Source organism: Crinia signifera, chromosome 8, assembly GCF_055691185.1.
Source record: "Crinia signifera chromosome 8, ASM5569118v1, whole genome shotgun sequence".
In the NCBI taxonomy this organism is placed as follows: Eukaryota; Metazoa; Chordata; class Amphibia; order Anura; family Myobatrachidae; genus Crinia; species Crinia signifera.
The window spans coordinates 54,117,253-54,143,302 of record NC_139224.1 but is presented as its reverse complement, the minus strand read 5'-3'; the positions used below and the strand labels follow the sequence as shown (position 1 = coordinate 54,143,302).

General features: G+C 45.4%; 1 protein-coding gene, 1 non-coding gene and 1 pseudogene across 5 annotated transcripts in view; all 3 read right to left on the bottom strand.

Moving 5' to 3' along the window:
- Positions 1-26,050, bottom strand: part of LOC146026059 (serine/threonine-protein kinase Nek4-like) — a 56,998-nt gene that overhangs the window by 18,269 nt on the left and 12,679 nt on the right. For 3 of the 4 annotated variants that reach the window (XM_083156407.1, XM_083156404.1, XM_083156405.1), the window contains exons 4-6: positions 24,895-25,002; positions 6,064-6,218; positions 5,779-5,905 (exon numbers count right to left, since the gene is read on the bottom strand). In XM_083156407.1, coding sequence (XP_083012533.1) covers positions 5,779-5,905; positions 6,064-6,218; positions 24,895-25,002 — 390 coding nt within the window. The remainder of the gene's footprint in view (positions 1-5,778; positions 5,906-6,063; positions 6,219-24,894; positions 25,003-26,050) is intronic. The other variant, XM_083156406.1, reaches the window with a different exon arrangement.
- Positions 16,437-16,554, bottom strand: LOC146029556 (5S ribosomal RNA; annotated as a pseudogene).
- Positions 18,461-18,579, bottom strand: LOC146032780 (5S ribosomal RNA). The gene has a single exon (XR_014458198.1). It is a non-coding gene; the product is annotated as a 5S ribosomal RNA (ribosomal RNA).

Here is a 26,050-nt window from a genome sequence, read left to right as displayed (position 1 = left end):
GCACTCAGATTGCAGGGACTTATCATTAAATCCTGAGTGTGCATGATGTCCCGCCCGGGCCAAACCTGTCCCCCAGCACCGACTCTTTAAGCGTCCCCATCCTGCTAACCCCCACCTGGCGAACCCAATATAGCCTTTAGGTCGCTGCCTTCCTACTCTCCTAATTCTGACTAAAAATGTCACACAAAAACAAAAAAGCTCCGCAAGCAGCCGGTAACTTCTTTGGCGCCAAATCTAAGAACACACCTAGCCCCTCACAGCTCGCAGACTCCCCTACGTGCCAAGAGCTAACGGACTCTGCCATTGATCCCCACATCCAAGCGGTAATGACAGGGCTCCTCGAGGGTGTACAAAATGCGTTCAAACACGAACTGGCCAATGCGGTTGCAGAGTTCCGCACTGACTTAACAGCCCTTGGCAACAGAACCGACGCATTAGAGTCCAAAACAGACGACATCTGCTGATCCCAACTACGCATGGATAAAGAACTCTCTAGACTCCATGAAGAATTGGAAGCCCTCAAGGAGCGCCAGGAAGATCAAGAAAATCGGTCCCGCCGCAACAACTTGCGTATCCGCAACATAGCGGAGTCCGTTCAGGGGTCTGCTATACCGGCCTTCCTCAAAACCCTGTTCCAGCATATCATTCCAGCTCTTTCAGACGAGGACTGCCTATTGGACAGAGCTCATAGGGCTCTCCGCTCAAAACCCCTCCCTCCCCAACCCCCAAGGGACGTCATTATCCGTTTTCATTATTACCAGACGAAGGAGAGAATTCTAGCTGCTACCAGGGATGCCGAGCACATACAATTTCAAGAGATGCAGCTGCAAATCTATCAGGACCTGGCTCCCTCAACTATCCAGAAAAGGCGTGATCTAAAGCCAATAACCAGAATCCTTCGCCAACACAACATTCGCTACAGGTGGGGTTTTCCGTTCATGCTCCACGTCTCAGCTAACAACACGCTACACAACATCAAGACCCTGGCCCAAGGACAAGAGCTGCTATCCAAGTTGGATCTCCTTCCGTCTCCCCCGGTGGACGCAGAGTCACCTCCAAGATCTCGTCGTCAGTCCCCTCCACCACCCGAATGGACGAGGGTATCCCGCCTTCGAGTTGAAAACAAAGAGCCTAACTGAACTGAACTGTCTCACTTGTTGGCGTCACTCAGGCTCTCACTGAACTGACTCGCTATGGGTGAGATCTATCCGTGTTGTTGAGTGTCTTTTGATTGTTACCTTAAGCCCTCCACCAGGGCAGATTCTGTTATAGCGACTGTTTGCATGTTGTTTGTAGGTCGTTACAGCTCCCACGAACTACCCCTGAAAGGGACGGTGCTGGCCTAGGCGGACCTGAACCCAGATCCACCTCGCCGACTTACCACCCCCCCAAACTCCCTCTTTGCATAAGTTCATAATGTATGTTGATTTATTGTATTTTGTAGCGGTCTCCCTCGGGGACCCTCTTTACCAGGGATTCCGCCCTCACGGGCCTTTCTTTACTCTCTCTACTCTAGTCAGTCCCCAATCTGTGGGGCTTCTTTTCCCTTCCCCCCCCCTCCCCCATCCCCCTGGCCTCCTTCCCCCCACCCTTGGGATGGCCTCCATTCCTCTCCCGGGGCTTCTCTACAGCGCTACACATACACACCCAACCATGGCCCTAAAAATTATATCAATAAACGTTAACGGTCTAAACTCCCCTAGGAAACGTACTATTCTGCTAGAAGCTTGTAGAAGGGAAAGGGCATCCATTGTGTTCTTGCAGGAAACACACTTTACAGGCAACCACCCTCAACTGAAGGGTCGTTCGTTTCCAAATAACTTTTTCGCATCAGCAGATTGTAAAAAGCGCGGTGTGGCCATCCTAGTCCGCAACGATGTCCCTTTCACTCCTACCAAGACAATTGCGGACCCCGACGGCAGGTTTCTCATAGTGATAGGAAAGATCAGAACCCTGGCCGTGACCCTAGTTTCCCTGTACGCACCCAATCAGGATCAATCGCAATTCTTTGACAACTTTTTTAAGAGACTGGACAAAGTTGCGCAGGGACATACAATCATAGGCGGCGACTTCAATACAGTTATAGACCCGACGTTAGACAAATCCCCCTCTGCCCCTCACCCACGCACAGCAGATACCCCTAGAGCCACACGCACTCTCATAGCCGCCATGAAACACTACGGGCTATGTGATTCTTGGCGCCTGAAATATCCACACTCAAGAGATTATACTCACTTTTCGGCCCCTCACCAGCAATATTCTAGGATCGACATGTTACTCATCTCCTCCTCCCTTATTCCACATGTTAGGGGAACGGGCATGGCACCATTCTCCTGGACAGACCATGCCGGCACCGTCATAGATCTCGACCTTTACGACCGGCCACCTGGAGCCAGAAGATGGAGGCTAGACAACTCCATCTTGGAACATCCCTCCTCACTGAAGGAGGTCAAAGCTGCCATCACTAACTATTTTAAAGAAAATCCCACGTCGGACACATCCCCTGGCATTGTCTGGGAGGCTCATAAAGCTACAATTAGGGGCGTGATAATATCTAAGGTTGCCTCTGTCCGGAAAAAATGGGCCTCCCAGATACATGCTTTAGAATCACAGCTGGCCACTCTACTGGAGCAGCACAAAAGCTCACCTACCTCTAGTCTGCTATCCCAAATTGAAACGATCAGAGGCCAGCTGAACACACTTTTAGCTCACCGGGCGGCTAAAATTCTTCTTAAGCTTGGGCAACGCTTCTATGACAAAGCAGACAAGGCTGACACTCTACTAGCCAATAAACTTAGACGGCAACAAGCTTCTAGGTTGGTTGAAAAAATACAATCCCCAACATTAGGATCCTGCACGTTTGACCCGATAGAAATAGCCAGGGAATTCCAACATTTCTTTAATGCCCTATATAAATTTAAAAAGGCCCCCCTCACATGCACCTCAGTTAACGAAGAAATGATCTCCTACCTTGCAGACACCCCCCTCCCGATCCTTCCTGAGGCTCAACTGGCCACCCTAAATGGGAAGATTACAGAGGAAGAGGTGGTAGCGGCAATCAGATCTATGCGCTCATCAGCAGCGCCTGGCCCAGACGGGTTTTCGGCCATTTATTATAAGCGTTTTGCAAAAGAACTAGCCCCCCACTTAGTGGTCCTGTTCAACAATATACTGGAGGGTGCTTCCTTTCCCCCGGAGACGGCCCTAGCGGATATAGTGGTGATTCCTAAAGCGGGCAGAGACCCAACTATCTGTGCAAACTACAGGCCGATTTCACTATTGAATATTGACCTGAAGATTTACGCAAAAATTCTAGCCGGACGTCTGGCTCCCCTGCTCTAATTCCTTGTCCACCCGGACCAGGTGGGTTTCATCCCGGGGCGCCAGGCGTCGGACAACACAAGGCGAGCGATTGACCTTATCCATATAATCCAGAAGCAGAAAAATCCGGCCTTGCTCCTAGCATTAGATGCAGAGAAGGCATTTGATCATATATCGTGGTCCTTCGCTTTCGCCGTGTTGGAAAAGATGGGCATTTCAGGGCCCTTCTTGGAGAGGGTCAAGGCCCTATATCGTACACCTTCCGCCCGGGTTGTTGTAAACGGGGCAAGGTCAGACCCCTTCAATATAACCAATGGCACCCGTCAAGGCTGCCCCCTCTCTCCATTAATCTTTGCCCTGGTCATGGAGCCCCTGGCGGCGAGGATACGCAATAACACGTCTATCCATGGCGTCAAAGTAGGCTCCTCGGAGCACAAAATAGCATTATATGCAGACGACGTGCTCTTGACCCTCGCCGATCCAGTGAGCTCTATCCCCCATTTATTATCAGAGATTCAACAATACTCCCGCCTTTCTGACTATAAAATAAATGTTGAAAAAACCGAAGTTCTTGACTTTCATGTGCCCGGACCCCTTAAAGCTGAGTTGATAAAAATGCTACCTTGTAATTGGAACAGAAAAAAAGTGAAATATCTAGGTATCTATCTAACACATCATTACCACCAACTTTTTCAAGCCAACTTCCCGAGACTGCTAGACACGATTAAGTCAGACCTTTCCACTTGGTCCTCCCACTTAATCTCCTGGATAGGCAGAATACACTCTATTAAAATGAATATCCTCCCACGCTTGTTGTACCTCTTTCAGACCCTGCCCATATACGTCCCGACTTATGTTTTTAAATTTTTACAACACCAATCATCACAATTCATATGGGACAAAAAACGCCCCCGTATAAGATTAAAACTACTGCAGAGGCCCTCCTGCCAAGGTGGCCTGGGGATACCAGACTTCAAGAGATATTATTATGCCTCACAGCTGTCCCAGACCGTTCAGTGGTGTAACCCCTGGGGCGCGAACAAAGTATGGGTGAACATAGAAGCGGGGGACTTGGGTCTGAACACTTTGTCCTCACTGCCGTGGCTACCCAGAACTAAACGTCCGCACTCAACAGTGTCGCACCCGGTGGTGTCGCGTGCTCTGGCGGTCTGGGATAGACTGAATAAAACATATAACTTGGCCCCACCACCCTCCCCATTGATACCTTTATTCCATAACCCCGCTTTCCCCCCCGGCTTGGGATGCTCCTCCCTGTCCAGCTGGCTTAAAGATGGCATTTATTATTTAAACGACATATCGGACAAAGCATCCTTCCCCCAGTTCTCCGAAGTCAGAGAAGGCACGTCAATTCCCAACATAGATTTCTTCCGTTTTCTCCAGATTCGCCACTTTCACTCCAAAGTTGTATCTACATTAATTGCTAGGCCTCTAACCTCCGTTGAATACATTTGTTGGAGGCGCGACTCATCTAAAGGGCTAATCTCTGCACTATACTCCCTGCTAGATCCCTTCGCAGCCTCGTCCCGGGCTCCTCATGAAAAGGCTTGGGAAAGAGACCTGGGTCTCGCCCTGGACGAGGAAGACTGGGAGGAAATACGCGACAATGCAGCGTCAAGTTCCATCTGCGTAAAAATTAAAGAAAATACATATAAACTGCTATATCGCTGGTACTACGTCCCCTCTAGGCTGCATAAGATATTTCCTGAGGTCTCTGACAGATGTTGGAGGGGTTGCCCTTCTGAAGGGGACTTCCTCCACATTTGGTGGACCTGCCCCCAAATCACGGGCATTTGGAGAGAAGTGATCGACTTACTCACAGCTTTGCTGGGAGTTACGGTGCCCAGAGACCCCAGATACTTCCTCCTCCCACTGAAGCCCCCCGGGTTTTCCCAACATCAGCACAAATTACTAAGACATATATCCTCTGCAATGACATGTCAAATTGCGGCTGATTGGAAAAAACCCACACCAGCCCCAATACAGGCAATTCTCACACGGGTGTGGTATGTATATAAGATGGAATACATTACTGCAACTTTACGCCACTCACTTAAGTCCTTTCAAAAGGTTTGGGACCCGTGGCTTTCACAACAAAACATGCCACCCCCATTTGAGCCATGTTAATGGAGGCCATCCCCCTCCCCCCCCCCTTTTTCGCTTTCCCGTCCCCCCCCACTCGTTCTTCTCTTGTTCCTTCTTCCCCCATCCCTCCCTCCTCTCTATCTCACCCCTGATGTCACGCCCTTTTCCCTCCCCTCTTTCTATCTGTCGACTCTCTTCTTGCACTAAGTTAAATACAGAAAATTTGGCAAATTGTGATACACGCTGTCTTGATATTTAGTGAAAACAGCTGGTCTGTAAAGCTTGTTTATCCTTGTATTTGCTCAATAAAATTGTTTAAATAAAAAAAAAAAAAAAAGAAAAATAGCTTATTACCACTTTATGCACTTTTGTGTGGTCGGGAGGTGCCCGTGGCTGTACCTCTTGCTCACGCTGTTCCTCATGACTGCGGACATTCCTTTGATTCGACTCTACTGTTTTCTTTCGCCGTTTGACCTGTTTTCTTAAAAAGAGAAAAGCTATTTTCACATTAAAGACAAATGGATTAGGACTCGCACTTTCTTACATACAATGGCAATAAATATAAAATCAATGAGTTTTCTTAATGCGGTTCATGGTGGCAGGAGACATTACTGTAGATCTGTTGAGAACATTACTTACAGTTTTGTGTTCTGTAAGAATAATGCAATGTGTTCTTTGATATATGCGTTTCTTAGTATATGCCTCACTGTCGGCCTCTTCTCAGGCTGTCGGCTTAGCATTGTTCCAATCAAATCTCCCAGTTCTTTAGAGTAATCTTTAGGCATTGGTGGTAGCTAAAAGGTTACAAGACAGCGATAAGCTACTGAAATGTTGAATGCAGTGTATTCATAATATATGCGCTTGATTCAGCTGGTCGCTATGCTGCGTACACTTGAAGCCTAGCGAACCAGGTAAGCACTGCTCGGATTTTCAAGATGAATCTTATTGGCTATCCCACGTTCACATGCTTTGAACAGCCAATAAGAAAAATCCAGAACTTTCTGTTCTGACTTCCATGTGAGCAGCCGTGTGTTAGATTGGCTCCGCAGGTGGTGAATAGGCAGCACCCCAGACTGACGGCTACCCAGTCCACCTTGCTGGGAGGCTACATCCCAGTCCTTGGACCTCATCTCCTCTGCATTGAGCAATATTTGTTCCCTATGACCAGACACCGGGGCTCCATTCATAAGCAGCAACACATTTCCAAGATGGTAGCTGATGTTCTGCTCTCCTCCTGCCAGCCCTGCAGACCCCCTGGACTCTCAGCAGGCTCCTGACTCCTACCAAGCAATGGTAAGGGCAATTAAAGACACCATAGCCCCCATATGCAAAGAGCAGGCTGATACCTTCAGGCACACAGGAGCATTTTTTTATCCAGCTCAATCACAGGGATACTAAGGATGAAACCCGTTTGGGAGCAGTTTTTCATGATGTTTATGACTTGAAGTCTGACAATGCAGATTTACAGAAATCTATTAATGCACTGACTAATAAGGTTGATGACCTTGAAAATAGATTGAGGGGGGATAGTTTTGGGTAGTTAGGCTCCCAGAACATGTGCCAGCAATGAATCACTTCGTAAGGAATACACTGCCTGCCCTACTTTTATATCTTAAGAAGCACAAAGCTGACATTGCCTTACTTCATGAAATGCATCTCATTGGAACATATAAAGGGCAGTACGGATGGTGTAATGGTTAGCATTACTGCCTCACAGTGCTGAGGTCGTGGGTTTGATTCCCACCATGGCTCTAACTGTGCGGAGTTTGTATATTCTCCCTGTGCTTGCGTGGGTTGACTCCGGGTACTCCGGTTTCCTCCCACAATCCAAAAATATACTGGTAGGCTAATTGGCTCCCAACAAATTAACCCTAGAATGTCTGTGTGTGCGTGTATATGTGGTAGGGAATATAGATTGTAAGCTCCACTGGGGCAGGGACTGATGTGAATGTTCAAATATTCTCTGTAAAGCGCTGCGGAATATGTGCGCGCTATATATAAAGTTGGGAATACTGGGATATTCTGTTGCAGTTTATGCGTCCTTTACCTCTAAATGTGGCCATACACACGCAGATTTATCTTAAGATCTGGCTGGTTGGAACAAAAACATGGTTATGGATGAGAGCAAATAACAGTTGACCATTTGCTTGGAAATGCTGGAAAACTGACAAACTGTCACTCATCCATAACCGTGTTTTTGTTCCAACCAGCCAGATCTGAAGATAAATCTTACTAGTGTATGGGCATTACACAGGGAGAGGCAATCCAGATTAGAAAGGGGTTGGATGCTAAATTGACTTCGATATATGCGGACCCTGCAGGGGCAGTTTGTTAGTTACATATAGTTGTGATCTCCATGCTTCAGGAAAAGTTTATAATTTTTTTATGTCTATGCTTTCAAAACGTATTCTAAAAAGGTTTCTTTTTTTGTAGATTAATGGCTAAATTATATCTATATTTGGATTCTAAGTTGATTGTAGGTGGCGATTTGAATAAATTAAGCTTTGCCTTCTCTTGATAAATTTTCAGCTCCTAAGCGCTCTCCTCCCCCAACAGCTATTGATATCACGTATTTCTCTGACCAATTACGTCTAATAGATTGTTGGAGAGTTTTATATCCCACAGAGAGAGACTTTACTTGTTTATCCGCAGTACATGGCTCCTTATTATGTATGGAATATTTACTTCCCTCTTCTTCCCTTTTTAACAAATTGCTAGATGTCCATATTGAACCCATGTGTATTTCTGATCATTTATTCATATGGTGTATGCTGGTGATGTCTTTAGATATAGGCTCTCATAGACAGTGGAAGTTTTTGTCCATGTCGCTGCATTTTAGAAATGCCTTAGATGCAAAATAGGTGGAATTTTTACATGATAACCGGGGGCTATCCTCTGATCCCATGTTGTTATGGCAAACCTAACACATTATTATGCAAATGTTTAATTCTACCAATGCAGCATTAAAAATGGCAGGTTACTCTCTAATTTAATATGTGGTACTAGATCTTCTGCTTTTATCACTACCCTGAAGTCAACATATGGCGACAGAAAACATAAAGGGGTTGATATTCTTAAAATTGTCTATAAATTTTATATGGAGTTATATACGCAGGAGGATATTGGTTTTGGTTCAACTTGAAGCATAGAGTTTTCTTCCTTTGTCATTGTTGAGGGCAGCTGTTTTACAATCCATTATTTTTCCTGAATTGTCATACTGTATTCAGATGCTTCCCATTAGGTTGTCTAAGACTGATATTCCAAAACTCACTACAGGTTTCTTTAAAATCTTGTGGCAGGGCAAAAAAAAAAAAAAACATATTTCTAGGAATAAACTATATTTGAAGAAGACTGAGGGCGTACCAAATATTTTAGTTTTTACTCATTTGGTGTTTACGGGATATGGGTTAGATTGGTTTCAGGGTACGGATTATTTTTACACACAAGGCTCTTGAAGAAAATTTAATAGGGCCCTAGCCCCCAGCCGCACTTCTTCATGTTACACGTTCTGCCTTGCCTCCGTAATCTGTACCAGAAACAAGAACCAGTAGGCGCCTCCTGTATATCAGTATAAATTTATTACACAATTAGCAATCACTAAATAACACACATAGAATACAATAAAATAAAATAAAGGATAAAAGGTATTGGATTAATTGCATGCAAGCACTATTCAATTAAAATAAGGCCATGTAAATGCATTAGCATAGATGTGTAACACATAGTTACCAAGTCCTGGATTGGACCAAATGGGACAGTAGTAGCAGTCACTCCATGGAGGGTAATCCCAAATATAGTCTGTGTTGGTCGAATATTATTAAGTGGATCCCTCACACAGCAGGTGACCGTTTGGGGATGGTGCCTTGGTCGCTTGGCACTGTCTCACAAATCTACAGTGTGTAGTGCGGGGGGATTTTTGCCGGGGGTATGTGCTCCCAATCGACCCTTTATGTCCTCAGTCTGCCGGTGGTTAGGGAAAAGCTCCTCTTAAGACGCGTTTCGCCGCACACAGGCGGCTTTTTCAATTCCTGAATTGAAAAAGCCGCCGCCTTAAGAGGAGCTTCTCCCTACCCACCGGCAGACTGAGGAAATAAAGGGTCGATTAAGAGCACATACCCCCGGCAAAAATCCCCCTTGTACACTCTGGTCCAACCCACGGACACTCACAGGCAGCACAGAGTGTTCCCTCTGCCGATGCTGATACACGGAGGACCGTGATCAGCCAGTCTGCTTCTTACAGCAGCATAAGTCTACACGGAGTTACGCCCGCCGGAAACTGTGTACTTCAGCCTACAGTTGGCTTGCTGGCCACTGCAGTAGCTGTGGTTTGCACACCAAGGCAAGGCATACTGGTCAAGTGTGCCCACCCACTCCGCACTACACACTGTAGATTTGTGAGACAGTGCCAATCCACCAGCCAAGCGACCAAGGCACCATCCCCAAACGGTCACCTGCTGCTGTGAGGGATCCACTTCATCTTTTCCAGCATTTACCCTCGCCGGGAGGATTACAAATAATATTCGACCAACACAGACTATATTTGGGATTACCCCGCATGGAGTGACTGCTACTAGTGTCCCATTTGGTCCAATCCAGGACTTGGTAACTATGTGTTACAAATCTATGCTAATGCATTTACATGGCCTTCTTTTAATTGAATAGTGCATGCATGCAATTTATCCAATACCTTTTATCCTTTATTTTATTGTATTCTATGTGTGTTATTTAGTGATTGCTAATTGTGTAATAAATTTATACTGATATACAGGAGGCGCCTACTGGTTCTTGTTTCTGGTATCTTTTGTATTGAGGGCGGCAACCCTCTCCCAGAAGGCAGCCACCTGTGTATAAGCACAACACACCATCCCTAGCGCTCAAGTTTTGCTCTATTTTCTACCTCTGTAATCTGTTACTAACATTGTATTTGCTGATTACCATACAATATGGCTCTTAAAGAAAAAAATTAGGTCGCAGACACCAGATCACTAAGTGCCCCATTCAGACCTGCTCACTAGGCTGCAGGACAATACCGCTCTGCTGAATGCACACCCACCAACTATATCCACTCCGTATGGTGCAAGCGGATGTGTACACTTATGCATCCGCTCACACATGCCTGCACAGAGGAAAACTCATTGGATGATTACTCACCATCAAATGATTTTTCCTCTGTTTGCTCTAAAAAGTAAGCCAAGACTTACTTTTTAGATGAACGCTGATGTCTGATTTGGAGCCGGGCGCTGACGTCATGTGACGTTAGCCTCCCACCCCTAGCAGGCAGGGGCACGCCTGCGTTCGGATGGACCTGCCCAGCGTTTCTATGGGTGCGTTCACCATTTTTGTGGGCAAGGCCCATGAAACGCCAGGTGCCCACCCTGGAATGACCCCCTATCAGACAATGAGCCCCCGGTGAATGAAATAGTCGCTGAAGGCGCTCGCTGCGGGGGTTTGCACATGTGCATCATCATCTGGATGCACAAATCCGTATCATCGGGGATGGGACGAATTCGGACCAGGTCTGAATCGGCCCTAAGTTTGTACCATTGTGGGGAAATCCCCACAATCTTATTCTCATTTAAAGATTTAGTCACAAAGTTTTATATATCTAATAAAGATTTTTTTTTTATGTACCTTCAGGTACGACAATATATTCAGACTATGCCACTACCAATTATTACGCCAGATGCCCTGGACCCATTACACTCAATTTATCTAATAGAGATTTTTTTTTTATGTACCTTCAGGTACGAATATATTCAGACTATGCCACTACCAATTATTACGCCAGATGCCCTGGACCCATTACACTCAGTTTTCGTTTTGAGCTCCACTGGTCCTTTTAGGATTAATTACATTTATTCTGCTTTATTGCCGATTGAATATGATACAATATGGTCTAACATTGCCACTAAATGGGAGATGGATGTTTTCACAGGTTAGCCAAAATCTTAACTTAGCATATGGACAAAACATTTAAAATTCTCCAATTCGGTCATGCTCTAAGAAGTGCACTTAAAAACTGTGCCTCATGCATCTTGGGAGGACCTGGGATTACGGGCAAATATCTGTAGATGGGTAGGGAACTGGCTGTGTAATAGAGAACAAAGAGTGGTTGTGAACAGTGCCATATCAGATACGGCACCAGTACTAAGAGGAGTGCCTCAAGGTTCGGTTTTGGGGCCCATTTTATTTAACATTTTTATTAACGATATTAGGCTGGGGTTACTCGGCAATGTATCCATCTTTGCGGACGATACAAAACTAAGTAAAGTTATCAAATCATCAAAAGATGTCACCATGCTTCAAAAGGATCTAGCAAATCTAGAGGAGTGGGCAAAAAAAGTGGAAGATGAGGTTCAAGGTGGATAAATGTAAGGTTATGCACCTTGGGAGACACAAGCAGTGTGCTAGTTATAACCTTAGCGGGGAGGAGTTGGGTAATTCAGTACTCGAAAAACAGGAATTTTGATCTTACCTGTTAATTCTGTTTTTCTGAAGCCATGGTGGATCACTGGTACCATGGGATATTCTAGGTCCTCCAGACCGGGCACCAAGGAGTTAAACTTCTGAGAGTGCAGCTGGGCTGGCCTCCTTAATACCCTGCCCTGCCCCAGGCTAATCAGTTTACTTACTACCAAAGCCCAAGGAACAGGAAAAGGCGAAGCCGACCCACACACACATACACCCCAACACCAGAGTCTTGAAGAAACAAGACAGAGAGACACTCAAACACAGTAGATAAGAGCGAAGGGTGGGCGCCCAGTGATCCACCATGGCTTCAGAAAAACAGAATTAACAGGTAAGACCAAAATTCCTGTTTTTTCCTTCAGCCTATGGTGGACCACTGGTACCATGGGACGTCCTAAAGCAGTCCCTCAAGGGTGGGAACGCTCCCTAACTGCACTGAGGACTCCTCTGCCAAATGCTGCATCAGCAGTGGCGAAGGAATCAAACCTGTAAAAACAGATAAACGTATGTACAGAAAACCAGGTAGCTGCTCTGCAAATCTGCACAGCAGAAGCCCCCCGGCCCGCCGCCCAGGACGATACTACCGAGCTGAGTAGAATGGGCTCTAACGGAGACCGGAACTGGCTTACACGAGAAAGATAGGCTTGACGAATGGCCATTATAAACAGTCCATTGCAAGATGGATCAGAGGCTGGCCAGCCTCTCTTACGCCCATCATAAAGAATAAAAAAAGAATACGTTTTTCGGAGAGCCTTGGTTCTCCGAACATAAAGGCGTAATGCACGCACAACATCTAAAGTAACTAAATCCGAATCCTCGGAAGAAGAATTAGAAGGCAAAAAAAGCCGGGACAACAATCTCCTGGTTCAAGTGGAAACTGGATACCACTTTTAGGAAGATAGTCCAAATGAGTACGGAGTACTGCCCGGTCTTCGTGGATAACTAGAAAAGGTGTCTTAACTGATAAAACACCTAGGTCCGAAACCCTCCGAGCCGAAGCGATGGCCAGGAGAAAAACAGTCTTCCACGTCAACCAATGCAAAGTGGCCTCCGCCAAAGGCTCATACGGAGCCTTCTGTAAAGCCTTGAGAACAATTATCCAATCCCAAGGGTGAACTGGGGAAACACAAGGAGGCTGCAAGTGTAAAACACCCTGCAGGAAAGTCTTAACCACAGAAGACTGAGCAATCCTCTTATGAAATAAAACAGAAAAGGCGGATACCTGGACCTTTAAGGATGCCAGACGCAATCCTGTATCCAGTCCCTCTTGTAAAAAAGTCAATAACCCCGACAAAGAATATTGCCTAGGAGGCAAATGACGCGTTAAACACCGGGCAAAATAAGTCCGCCACACCCTGTGGTAAACTCTAACTGTAGACGGTTTACGAGCAGAAATCATAGTATGAATAACTTGGTCTGAAATCCTCTAGCCTTTAAGACCGGCCGCTCAACCGCCATGCCATCAAATTTAGACGGGGAAGGTCTGGAGGAAGACAGGGGCCTTGCGTGAGTAAGTCTGGCCGTAGAGGTAGACGCCACGGGGGTGTGCTGGAGAGATCCTTGAGATCTGTGAACCACGCTCGCTTTGGCCAGTTGGGTGCAACCAGAATGGCTATTACCCTTTCCACCTGAATCTTCTCTGAAAACAGGGCAATCGGAGGAAAGAGATACACCACGGAACCACCAGTGCGCCTATTAGAAATGCACCGGGTCTCTTGTGGGTGCTCGTAACAAAGAACCTTGTGGTTTTGCCGTGAGGCCAACAGGTCGATCTGAGGCCAAACCCACCGCACCACCAACTGGTGAAATACCTCTGAATGGAGGGAAGGCGCATGCAAGGTGAATTGAGACTGTTCTAAGATATAGGAACGTCCGCACTAAGTCCTGAACAGACTTTCTCTCTTGTCCTGGGGAGGAAAACCTGTTGCGACGAGGTATCCAGAAGGGTACCCAGGAGAATCATGTGCTGGGAGGGAATCATGCTGGACTTACGCCAGTTGATGAACCATCTGTATCCCTGTAAGATTGACATGTTCCTGGAGACTGGCCTGAGAGTTTACCATTGGAGAATATCGCCCAGTTATGTCAGGATTCAAATCCCTTGCAGTCGCAAATGGGCTGTCATCACTGTCATCTCCCTAGTGATCACACAAATTGTGATGAAGTGACCAAAAAGGCAAACTCGGAACTGGAAGAGATTTCTCTGAACAGTGCACCTGAGGAATTTGTGATGGTCCTCACGAATGGCGATATGCAGGTATGCATCCTGCACATCCAAGGAGGCCATTACCAGGAACAGGGTGTAATAGAACCTGGTGCCCTGTTGATATAAAGGGACCGAGATTACAACCCCCGCCGTGAAGAGGGAGCAAACGGCCCTGAGGAGAGCAGTAGCCCTGTCAATGTCTACAGACAGACTTGTTGAAAAAGAATTGCCTGGGAATGTACCCTTTGAAAACAGAAGAGTAGATTCTGTTGATCGGTGTGTCCGATGCGGTTTGCTGTTAAGCCCCATGGTGAGAACAAACCCAGTTAGGCAGATGATTTGTACTTCTGCTCTGGGGCCTGCCCAGTCTAGCGAAATTACCTCATCCTAGGCTTTGGGACCGCTGAGGGTAACAAGGCAGTTTTTGGAAGCTGTCCTATTTAGGTATTGGCCACACGAGTACTATAAGATCTGAACATTTTGTTCCGGATCTTAGCTCTTCAGACAAGGTACAGTTGGAGCCTCTCTCAACTTTGTTGCTTAGGTCATGGCACACCATGGCCAGCCCTGGCTATCCTATTGTTCTCAGCAGAAATACAGTACATAGAACAATACAGTAGGGGATTAGCATAGTAATCCCATTACTCACTTAATCCTATTAACAGGTTAAATGAGGAGGGCTACATCTGTATGTCAAAAGTAAGGCCAATGAAACTCATGCAGAAGCAAATGCAGGGCATATAACTGCTCCTGAATTTGCATAGATAGAAAATTGGAACAATTCCATAATTCTATCCGTAGGTTCCTTAAGGGACTTTACCAGACGTGCAACATGGGCATTGACTGGTGGTAAGTTTTCAAACCTTTCCTTTTCCTTCCTCACAAGGTTAAAAGGAAAAAACACCTAGTCAAGAGAAAGTTCTTGGTACAGTAGAATGTGCCCAGGTCTCCTCCCTAAAGAGCTTTCCTAGCTGTGGAGACGTGAAAACGGACAGGTCCTTCCTTTGAATAAAGGAGGCTGTACTGTAGGCTAAGGGTCTGGCTTAGGTAAGGACAAGCCCATACTAACGCAGCCACGCTGGTCAGGGACATTTTTCAGTGTCTGACTTTGGAGAAATTTTTGATGCAAAGCAGAAATCCTCTGATTGTGAGTCGTCAGACTGCAAAATTTGGCAAGTGAGCAGAAGCTAAGGATTTACGCTTAGCAGATTAGCTCAGATTGTTGCATGGATGCAGAAACCTGCACTAAATCCTGCACACCAGGATATGCCATGAATTCATGCTGTTTTTCCCTTGCTTTGAAACCACAAGCCCCAACATGCTGAGACATGTAGCTACACAGTAGCTGGAGAGCCATGGTTAGGTCAGGACTGTGCTAGAGGGTGGTTCCGATCCGTGGAACTCACAATCAATGCCAGTAATGAGAGCACATACTAAACCACCAGGCTACGCATCTGATTGTTGTGTTACAGCAACATGAGGCACTGTAGAGGCCACTGTGAAGCAGCTCCACTTTGGCTCAGCTGAACCTTTTACAGTAGCAAGTGGCAGTAGAGCCACAGAGCAGCTGTCACACATGCCTGTGTAATCCTGTACTGCACAGGTAAAAAACCTGGCACTCTGTGCAGGTATAAATATGCCGCATCCTTTTGGGGGGATGGGGCCTTTAGAAGACATAGTGACCCTTGTAGAACAAGAGGGCCGATATGTACACTCACACCGAGAAAATGCACGCACACACTTACAAGTAAGTGAACAGTGGGGCAACAAGACACTGAAAAGGATAACTATCTATATGGAATAAATAGTTAAAACTACTTCACTGTGAGCCCACCACAGAAGTAGCTGCTGTTTAGGTAAACAGAGGTACTTAACATGGAATGTGTATAATACAATGAAACACCTTAAATTGACATGCAGTATAAACTGGCAGCCAATATATATACCAAAAGTGGCAGAAGTAAAAAAAAATTAAATTTTTTTTTTTTTTTTTTTTATAAGATGAAAAATCGTCCGATTTCTATTGATAATCGGATGATATCGATCGGATGCGTGTCCCACGGATCCTCTGATCTTAAGCAATTAAACACATTCTAGAGCAGTAATCCTAGATAGTGTCTGGAAAACAGTAGGTGAAACTAACACTCTGTTCCCAGCTACCAAACACCATGAGGTGAGGTAGGGGACATGTACCCCGACACTAGGACAGTGTTGGTATTGGGTAGTAGTAACCTTCCTCTATCACTCTCTCTCTATCACACTAATCACCCTGAGGTGAGGTAGCTGTGCATGACATAGGCTGTGACAGGCAGCTCCACAATCCTCTGCTATAATGCCTAACCCACAGCACCTGGTGTGCACATGTGGTCTCCCACTCAGTACTAACCAGGCCCCACACTGCTCAGCTGCCAAGATCAGATGAAATTAGGTCTATCCAGTGTGGTATGGCTGTAGGTCTGGGAGAATGAGAGGAGAGAGGAAGAAAATGGGAGCCCTGTGGCAGAAAGCCCCTGAAGGGAACTGTCTACAGGGTTGTGGAGACAAAAATCACACACAGCCTTAATTAGGACAGTGGGTAATGACAGGCACTACACTAATTGGAAGAGACACAAACATAAGATAAGTGTCTCTGTTATCTGCTTCTGTGAGCCTACCACAGTAGTAATAAACTGTAAAGTAAAGGCCCCCATACACTAGGGCGACTTGTCCTTAGGACAAGTCGCCCCCGACTTCCCCCTGAGCTTCCCCGGCTGCTCCCCGGGGGAGCTTGATTAGACTGGCACTTGATGTGCCATTTTTTACATGTGATAAATCGTCTCGATTTATCACATGTAAAAAAACCCGGGGAGCAGGGGGGGGGGGGGGGGGCTGGGGACTCTGTGTCCCCCGCTGCTGGGGACACTGCGGGGGACAGCGTCTGTGTCCCCCCAGCGTCTGTGCGGCGAGGCGGTAGAGGGAGCAGGGGGGGCTGGGGACGCTGCGGGGGACACTTCTGTGTCCCCCCAGCGTCTGTGCGGCGAGGCGGGAGCAGGGGGGCTGGGGACGCTGCGGGTGACACGTCTGTGTCCCCCCAGCGTCTGTGCGGCGAGGCGGGAGCAGGGGGGCTGGGGACGCTGCGGGTGACACGTCTGTGTCCCCCCAGCGTCTGTGCGGCGAGGCGGGAGCAGGGGGGCTGGGGACGCTGCGGGGGACACAGGCGGCATAGATAGAGCCGGGCAGGGGGAGACAGCGGGAGCTGTCAGTGGTAGAAAAAAAAAGCCTATACAATGAATGGGCTGCCTGTGATTGGCTGAGCGCTCTCTCAGCCAATTGCTGACTGGCTGAGAGAGCGCTCAGCCAATCACAGGCCGCCCATTCATTGTATGGGCTTTTTTTTTTTTATTCAATACTGACAGCTCCCGCCGTCTCCCCCTGCGCGGCTCTATGCCGCCTGTGTCCCCCGCAGCGTCCCCAGCCCCCCCTGCTCCCTCTACCGCCGCACTAGGTCCCAAGTCGGGTGGTCGGACGTGCAGCAGGTCCGACCACCCGACGCAGATCCGATGCGCACGGGACCGCGCATCGGATCTGAGGGGACATCCAAACTAGCCGATTTTGGTCCGATTTCTGCCAGATCCGACTGATCTGGCAGAAATCTGACCAAAATCGGCTAGTGTATGGGGGCCTTAACAGAGTATACTAAATAAAAGCACAGATAACCTCAATTAGTGAGAAAAAATAGGGTAAAAATGAACCCCTATATAGGCATCTATTCTCAACAACCAGCACCATGAGGTGAGGAAGGAGGAATATGCAACCTGACACCAGGACAGTGCAGGACAGGGAGGCATAACACTCAGCGCCAGCAGTCTCTCCTTCAAGTCTCCCTCCATGCAGCATGCAGGATAGGCAGTGTCTGACTAACACTCTGGCACACCTGTTTGAAACAGGCACCAGAAGGAAGGAGAGAGGCGGGAGTGATGTCAACCAGGCAGGAAATTTGAAACAAAGGACCTGCACTGGGGCTGGGGGTAGAGCTATGGGCTGCTCAAAAAAAAATAACCCCCTCCCGGAGCCTAACCAGGGCTATATGCCCATATAGGACCTGCAACAGGTCAGCCCTGGTGGCCTAGAGGGGAGACGGAAAGAACGGGACCCCGCTGCCGGGACCGCCGGCGTTGCCTTCTCCGCCAGCGGTGGTCGCCGCTATAGGTATGCCGGAGCCCCACACCGGGACTCCGCTTACCTGACTGAAGCTTCCAGACGCTGCAGCGGCTCCCCCGATGCCTTGTGGAGATGCTGAGGCATCTGGCCATGGAGGTCAGAGACCCAGCACAGCGTGCTTCCTTCTGTTGCAGTGCACTGTGCACAGTGCCTGCAGCAGGCAACCTACAGCACCTGGTGTTCCCATGTGGTCTCCCACAAAAGTACTAACCAGGCCCAACACTGCTTAGCTGCCAAGTTCGGATGAGATTGGGCCTATTCAGTGTGGTATGGCTGTAGGTTGAAATAAAAGAAAAAATGAAGTTTAAAACCAGGGCTAAAACAGCCCTACTCCTACAAATGTGCCTGTTCCTGAGGCACCAAGAAAAAAACTGATTAGCCTGGGGCAGGGCAGGGTATTAAGGAGGCCAGCCCAGCTGCACTCTCAGAAGTTTAACTCCTTGGTGCCCGGTCTGGAGGACCTAGAATATCCCATGGTACCAGTGGTCCACCATAGGCTGAAGGAAAAAGGATCTAGGAGTCCAAATAGACAGCAAACTGAGGTGTAGTGCCCAATGTAATGTAGCTACAAAAAAGGCCAACAAAATTCTAGCATGCATTAAAAGGGGCATGGAAGCGAGAGACTCAAAAGTAATTATGCCACTGTATAGAGCATTGGTGAGACCTCACCTCGAATACGGGGTGCAGTTCTGGGCCCCGCACTATAAAAAGGACATCATAGAATTGGAAAAAATTCAAAGAAGAGCAACAAATCTTATTAGGGGAATAGAGAATTTAAGCTACGAGGAAAGATTAAGCAATCTGGGACTATTTACACTAGAGAAGAGATGTTTAAGGGGGGACATGCTCAACATGTAGAAATATATCAGGGGCCAATATAAGGAACTGTCAAACATCCTTTTTTGTACTAGAAAGGAATCTAGGACGCGAGGGCATGAGTATAGATTAGAAGAAAAAAGTTTTTGTTCAGCTAGAAGGAAAAATTTCTTTACGGTCAGAGCAGTCAAACTCTGGAACTCTCTTCCTGGAGAGGTGGTAGCGGCAGACACTATTAATACGTTCAAAATAAGGTTGGACAAACACTTATTGGTTAAAAACATCCAAGGGTATAAATAAGAAATATAATCTGTCTTTAAAATATCAAGAACATACTATACAGCAGGGGATAAACTATTACAACAACCTAGGTTGAACTGGATGGACGCAAGTCTTTTTTCAGCCTTACCTACTATGTAACTATGTATATATTCTGGCTATCCTGGATATAAAATTAACACATCTAAAACTGGATTTTTATAATCCAGGCTCGTCAAAACACACTTTGGAAGCTGATTTCCTCTTTAACCCCTTCCTGACACAGCCAGTTTTTGCGTTCCTGACAGAGCCATTTTTTTCAAATCTGACATGTTTCACTTAAGTGGGGATAACTTTTTTTTGCTTTTACTTATCCCAGTGATTTTGAGATTGTTTTCTCGTGACACATTGTACTTCAAGTTAGTGGTAAATTTGGGTCGATACAGTCTGTGTTTTTTTGTGAAAAATACCAAAATGTCGTGAAAAAATGGAAAATTTTGCAATTTGCAAAATGTCACATTTTCTGCTTGTGAGACAAATAAACATACCACTCAAAATAGTTAATAACTAACAAAGACCATATGTCTACTTTATGTTGCAATCATTATTTCAACCTCCTTTTCATTTTTTTGGACACTAGGAGGCTTCAAATATGAATAGCAAATTCTCAAATTTTCAAGAAAATTTCAAACACTGATTTTTTTAGGGACCAGTTCAGTTCTGATGTGACTTTGAGGGACTTGTATGTGAGACACCCCCATAAATGATGCCATTTCAAAAACTGCACCCCTCACAGTAATCAAAACAGCATTTTGGAAGTTTGTTAACCCTTTATGTGTTTCACAGGAATTAAAACAAAGTGTAGGCGAAATTTCAAAATTTCTTTTTTTTTGCAGAGTTTCAATTTTAATACATTTTTCTAAGGAACACAGTAGATTTTACTAGAGAAATGTGACTAAAAGTTGATTCCCCCAATTCTTTTGTTTTCATAAATATCCTATATGTGGCCCTAGTGTGCACGTTGACCAAACCCCAGGCTTCATAATAGAAGGAGCACCTACTTGATTTTGGAGCCTCCTTTTTATGAGATTTTTTTTTAGGCACCATGTAGGTTTCTAGGCACCATAAGTGCTAAAAGTTAGGAACCTCCCCCACAAGTCACCCCATTTTGCAAACTACACCCTTCAGGGAATTCATTTAGGGGTATAGTGTACATTTCAAACCCCCAGGGGTTTCACCAATTTTGATACAACTGGGCTGTGAAAATAAAAAAATTTAATTTTTCGATTTCACAGCTCAGTTGTATCAAAATTGGTGAAACCCCTGGGGGTTTGAAATGTACACTATACCCCCTGATGAATTCCCTGAAGGGTGTAGTTTGCAAAATGGGGTCACTTGTGGGGGGGTTCCACTGTATGGGTGCTTCAGGGGTCATTCAACCAGAATCTGTGCTGCAAAATCCAAAAATCACTCCTTCCCTTCTGAGTCCTGCCATGCACCCAACTGGTATTTTTTGGTCACATGTGAGGCATTGCCATACTCGGGAGAAATTGGGGCACAGATTTTGGGGTGCTTTGTCTCCTTCATTCCTTGTGAAAATGAAAAATTTTGAGCCAGATCTGCATTTTTGTGTAAAAAAATGTAATTTTTTACACAAAAATGCAGTTCTGGCTCAAAATTTTTCATTTTCGCAAGGAATGAAGGAGACAAAGCACCCCAAAATCTGTGCCCCAATTTCTCCCGAGTACGGCAATGCCTCATATGTGACCCAAAAGGGTCAGAAGGGAAGGAGTGATTTTTGGTGGTGGAATGAATGGTGGGTGCTATGTCGCATTAGCAAGACCCCCGAAGCACCAATACAGTGGAACCCCCCCACATGTGACCCCATTTTGCTCACCAGCTTTGGGAGGGGGGCTGGCGCTGCGGCAGCCGGGTGGGTGGGAGGGGGGGGGCTGCCGGGTGGGAGGGCTGGCGATCGGTGGTGATCGGTGCTGTACTTAACAGCACCGATCACTGTATATATATATATATATATATATATATATATATATATATATATATATATATATATATATATATATATACATACACACACACACACACACACACACACACACACACACACACATATATATATATTTCATAGAAATAAATGTAAAACCAAAATCACAGATTTAAGCAGCTGTGCTGCTGCTGGCGGGGGGGTGGGAGGGGGGCTGGCGCTGCGGCTGCTGGCTGGGTGGGAGGGAGGCTGCCGGGTAGGAGGGCGGGCTGCCGGGCGGGTGGGAGGGTGGGCTGCCGCTCGGAGGTGATCGGTGCTGTACTTAACAGCACCGATCACCACCGATCTCTGTGTTACCGAGCGGCTTAGCCGCCGGTAACACAGAAAACGCTGAAATTGGCTGTTCACTTTTGAACAGCCAATCGCAGCGATCGCCGACCGGGGGGGGCACCCCTGCCCCCCCTGGGCGGCGAGGGGGGATGTCTGCTGTCAGGGACAGCAGACATCTCCAAACTGTCACCGCGTCTATAGACGCGGTGACAGTTAGAAGGCATGACGTACATTTATGCCATGTGTCGGGAAGTACTTCCCGACCATGACGTAAATGTACGTCAAATGTCGGGAAGGGGTTAAATGGCATACATGAACAAACTATATATCTAGAAATGTATCTAACTCACCGCCACCATCGATTGTTTCAGGCCAATTTTCCCAGAATACTGGACCAAGTAAAATCTGACCTACAGTCCTGGATGAGCTTTTTTATCTCATGGATTGGGAGAGTAAATTTGGTGAAGATGAATGTGCTGCCCAGACTCCTTTACCTCTTTCAGTCACTACCTATATTTATCCCTTACTATGTATTTACATTTTAGAAACATCACACTTCATCTGGACTAAAACATCCCATAGTTCGCTTTAAAATACTACAGCGCCCCAGTCGTGAGGGTTGTCTGGGCATTCCTGTCTTTCATAGGTATTATTTGGCTGCCCGATTGCCTAAGGATTACACCATTGAACCCATTGGGCCAAAGAGGGTTTGGACCACTATTGAGGCTGTGGAATTGGGCCAGTGTTGCCAAGATCTCGTCGTCCCAATTGTTTGGGACTATGTCCATAAAAAGTATCATCTGTCCTCTATCCCTTCCCCAATTATCACTATTTTCACAACCCTGGGTATGAATAAATTGTCTTTTCCTTCATGGAGAAATGGAAATATTTTATATCTAAATGATATCTCTAAAGACCGGTCTTTCCCGCAAGTCACCCAAATTCAATCTGAAAGGAATATTCCTACTAAGTGTTTTTATCAATATTTACAGATCAGGCATTTTCACTCTAAAACAGGGCATATCTTATCCATTAGACCTCTCATTTGAAGCTCTATGCCATGAGTCTTCAAACTGTGGCCCTCCAGATGTTGTGAAACTACAAATCCCACCATGCCTTGCCACAGTTTTGCTATAAGGGAGTGTTAAAACTTCTAGCTCAATTTGCCCACTAGGCTGAGCAAAATGTATGTTGGTGCCTTTAATACATTTTGGAGAGGCTGTGATTCTGAAGGTTACTTTTTTCATATTTGGTAGTCCTGTCCTAAGCTAACTGACCTCTGGAAAGAGGTTATAGCATTTGCCTCAGATTTGTTGAAAACACCCATTCCGCACGCCCCCAAATATATATTGCTTCCTCTAAGCCTTCCTTCATTATCTGGGCACCAAAACAAATTACTGCAACATGTGATCTCGGCCACCATTTGGCAAATAGCTGTGGACTGGAAACAAAATAACTCCCCATCACTACAATCTATAATATCTAGCATAGGGCATGTCTATCGTATGGAATTTATGACTAGCATTATTAATAAGTCCTCCAAATCCTTTCATAAAACTTGGGATCCGTGGTTGACCATCTTGCAAATCTCTTCTCCCTTTCATATATAAGAGCTATCAAATCACACTAGGCTAATCCATACCCCCATAATCCATTTTTACACAATAATATTATTGTGTATTCCACCAATTGTCTTCCAGATGGGAACTTCTGCTGAGGATCTGACCTCCCCTCTCTTTTACTTTCTCTCCTCTTTCCTTCTTCTTTCTCCTCACCTTTTCCTGGTTTTACTATCTCTTGACTTTCATTATACTTTTTCATCTTTGCTGGTGATGCAGACTCTCTCAGACTTTTTCTTTTGCTTCTACTTATTACAAATATCGAAAAAATGAATGGTTATGTATGGTTTCTGATATCCGCATTTATTCATAATTAATCCATTGTATTGATGCAGTATCTATCGTCTCTTATTATTATATCCGAATATATATATATATATATATTTTTTTTTTAATGGGGAATATACTTGGATGATAATATACGAGCTCGTATTTATAAAATATCTGAAGGTACAACTTGGTTTTTGCATCTCTTTAATGATTTCAGATCAGGAAGGGGGTGGTGGTTGAGGTTATGATTGTTATTTAAAAACTAAAAAATGTTGTTCGCTTGATTTATGATATTTACTCTCAAAAGGAAATTTTGCAATACAGATGACTATATTTTCATATATTGTATTACTTTGTATGCAATTAACGTTATTTTCACAAAATAAAATTGTTCTAAAAAAAAAAAACTGGAAAAAGCAGAATTTGGTAATCTGGTGGTAAGAAAAGAGTAAATCCAAACTGCTAATCTCTAGATATAATAAACCGGTCAGACTCTAAAAATACCCTAAAACATCCCATTTAAATGGCTAAAAAAAAAAAAAAACATACTCATCCCAGATTCTGTTGAATAAAGGATATAATTGGTGTGCATACTTTTTTTTTTAGAGTCCCTGTGCAAAATATTGAGTATACCATGTTTTTTTCTGTTATATTTCTTACGTTTTGACTAACAGGTTTTATTGTTTCCTCTAGACCAGGCATTCCCAACCATGGTCCTCAAGGCACACCAACAGTGCAGGTTTTAGTGATATCCAGGCTTCAGCACAGATGGTTTAATCAGAATCCCTCAGATACTAATTAAGTCACCTGTGCTCAAGCCTGGATATCTACAAAATCTGCACTGTTGGTGTGCCTTGGGGACCGTGGTTGGGAATGCCTGCTCTATACTCAAGTATATATGATCCGTATTTCCCGTATGAATCTTCCTAACTCTCTTCTCAAATTTTTCTTTTCTGTACACCCAAACTTTGTTGAAACAATGAAATAAAAATGACTGGATAAAAAAATCCAAATGACTAGCCTAACAAACCCATACCATATTAATACTAATTAGAACATCAGAATATGAGATTTCACTGTGTAGAATTAGAATCACATCACCGTAAAAAGTTCTGATACTGTGAAAAAGTGACAGCCATTGCACGAAATCTTCTAATCTTCAGGGTGATATAGATTAATAGAGTAAAAAAAACATTTATAAATATATAATTGTATAGAAAACACTCATCTGCTAACACTTGGAAACCTATGTAAACATAGCACAACTGGTTTAAAGACATATAATGACTGGAAATGATTACCTTCCCTTCAATGATACGATACACTAAAGCGTTCATGTCCTTAGCATTGAATGCATGCTTGAGAGTTGCCATCTCGTACACACAGCATCCTAGTGCCCACACATCAGACTGCAGGATAACACAAGAACATTGGTTAGTGTGGTCATGTACAATGGCTCTCAGCAATAACACATAGGGGTGTATTCAATGCCCGCGCAGGCCGCTCACCCTATTCAACGTTCCAGGGGAATCTTTGCTGTCAGAGGACGGCGAGGATTCCCCAAGCAGCGAGTCTCGTGGCTAATGCAGGGAGCGCGCTGCATTTAGCAGCGAGCCCCGCTGTTTTAGCGGCCACACACGCTGTTTACCCCTCACTCCAAAAACTGAGCGAGGGGGACAGTGCGTGTGCAGGGGGTCAAATGAATACGGACTGTGCGAGCTGTGACAGCGAGCAGACAGCCCTGCTCGCAGAAAGCATTGAAAACACTCCATAATCTTGCTTAGTCATGGGAACATGTCAATAAAATGAAACACAGAACATTACAGAATAATCCAATAACAGTCATAGACATATAAGTAAGTGGCTGGCGCTATTGTCAATTCAGTAACAAAATGTTGTTATCAAGTGACTAGCACGGCTATGAAGCCACTAAACTAATAGTAGCCATATCAACACCAGATGGTCAACATACATGATGATGATGACGACATGGTCAAAATGTTAGCAGCTATAAAGTCAACACCTGGAAGGTGTTAACATGGACAGTATGGTCATTACTAAAATGGGTACTTGTGTAGTTTCACGGCGCCAGCTACTTCCGGGTGTACGCTCGCCACTAAATATGTCAAATAAACTAACTTAACTCCATGCCATCATGGATAGTTCATGCCTCCACTATCCATGTTGGCATGGAGTTGATTTTAAATAGCGTGGCGAGCCACCGAGCCCGCAGCGTGGGCGCGCAAAGCTGGCGCCATGAAACTACACAGGTACCCTAAAATGTCTACAATTGTGTTCAGGATAGAAGCGTACTAAAACACACTGTCCACATTTTAACAATGTAGTCATTACATTAGTGTAGACATCAGGAGCATGTTGACACATCAAACTAAAAAAGTTGCCATCATCTATGGAGCAGACACCTATTTAGGTAACCTTTAGGGGGGGTTTCAGTCC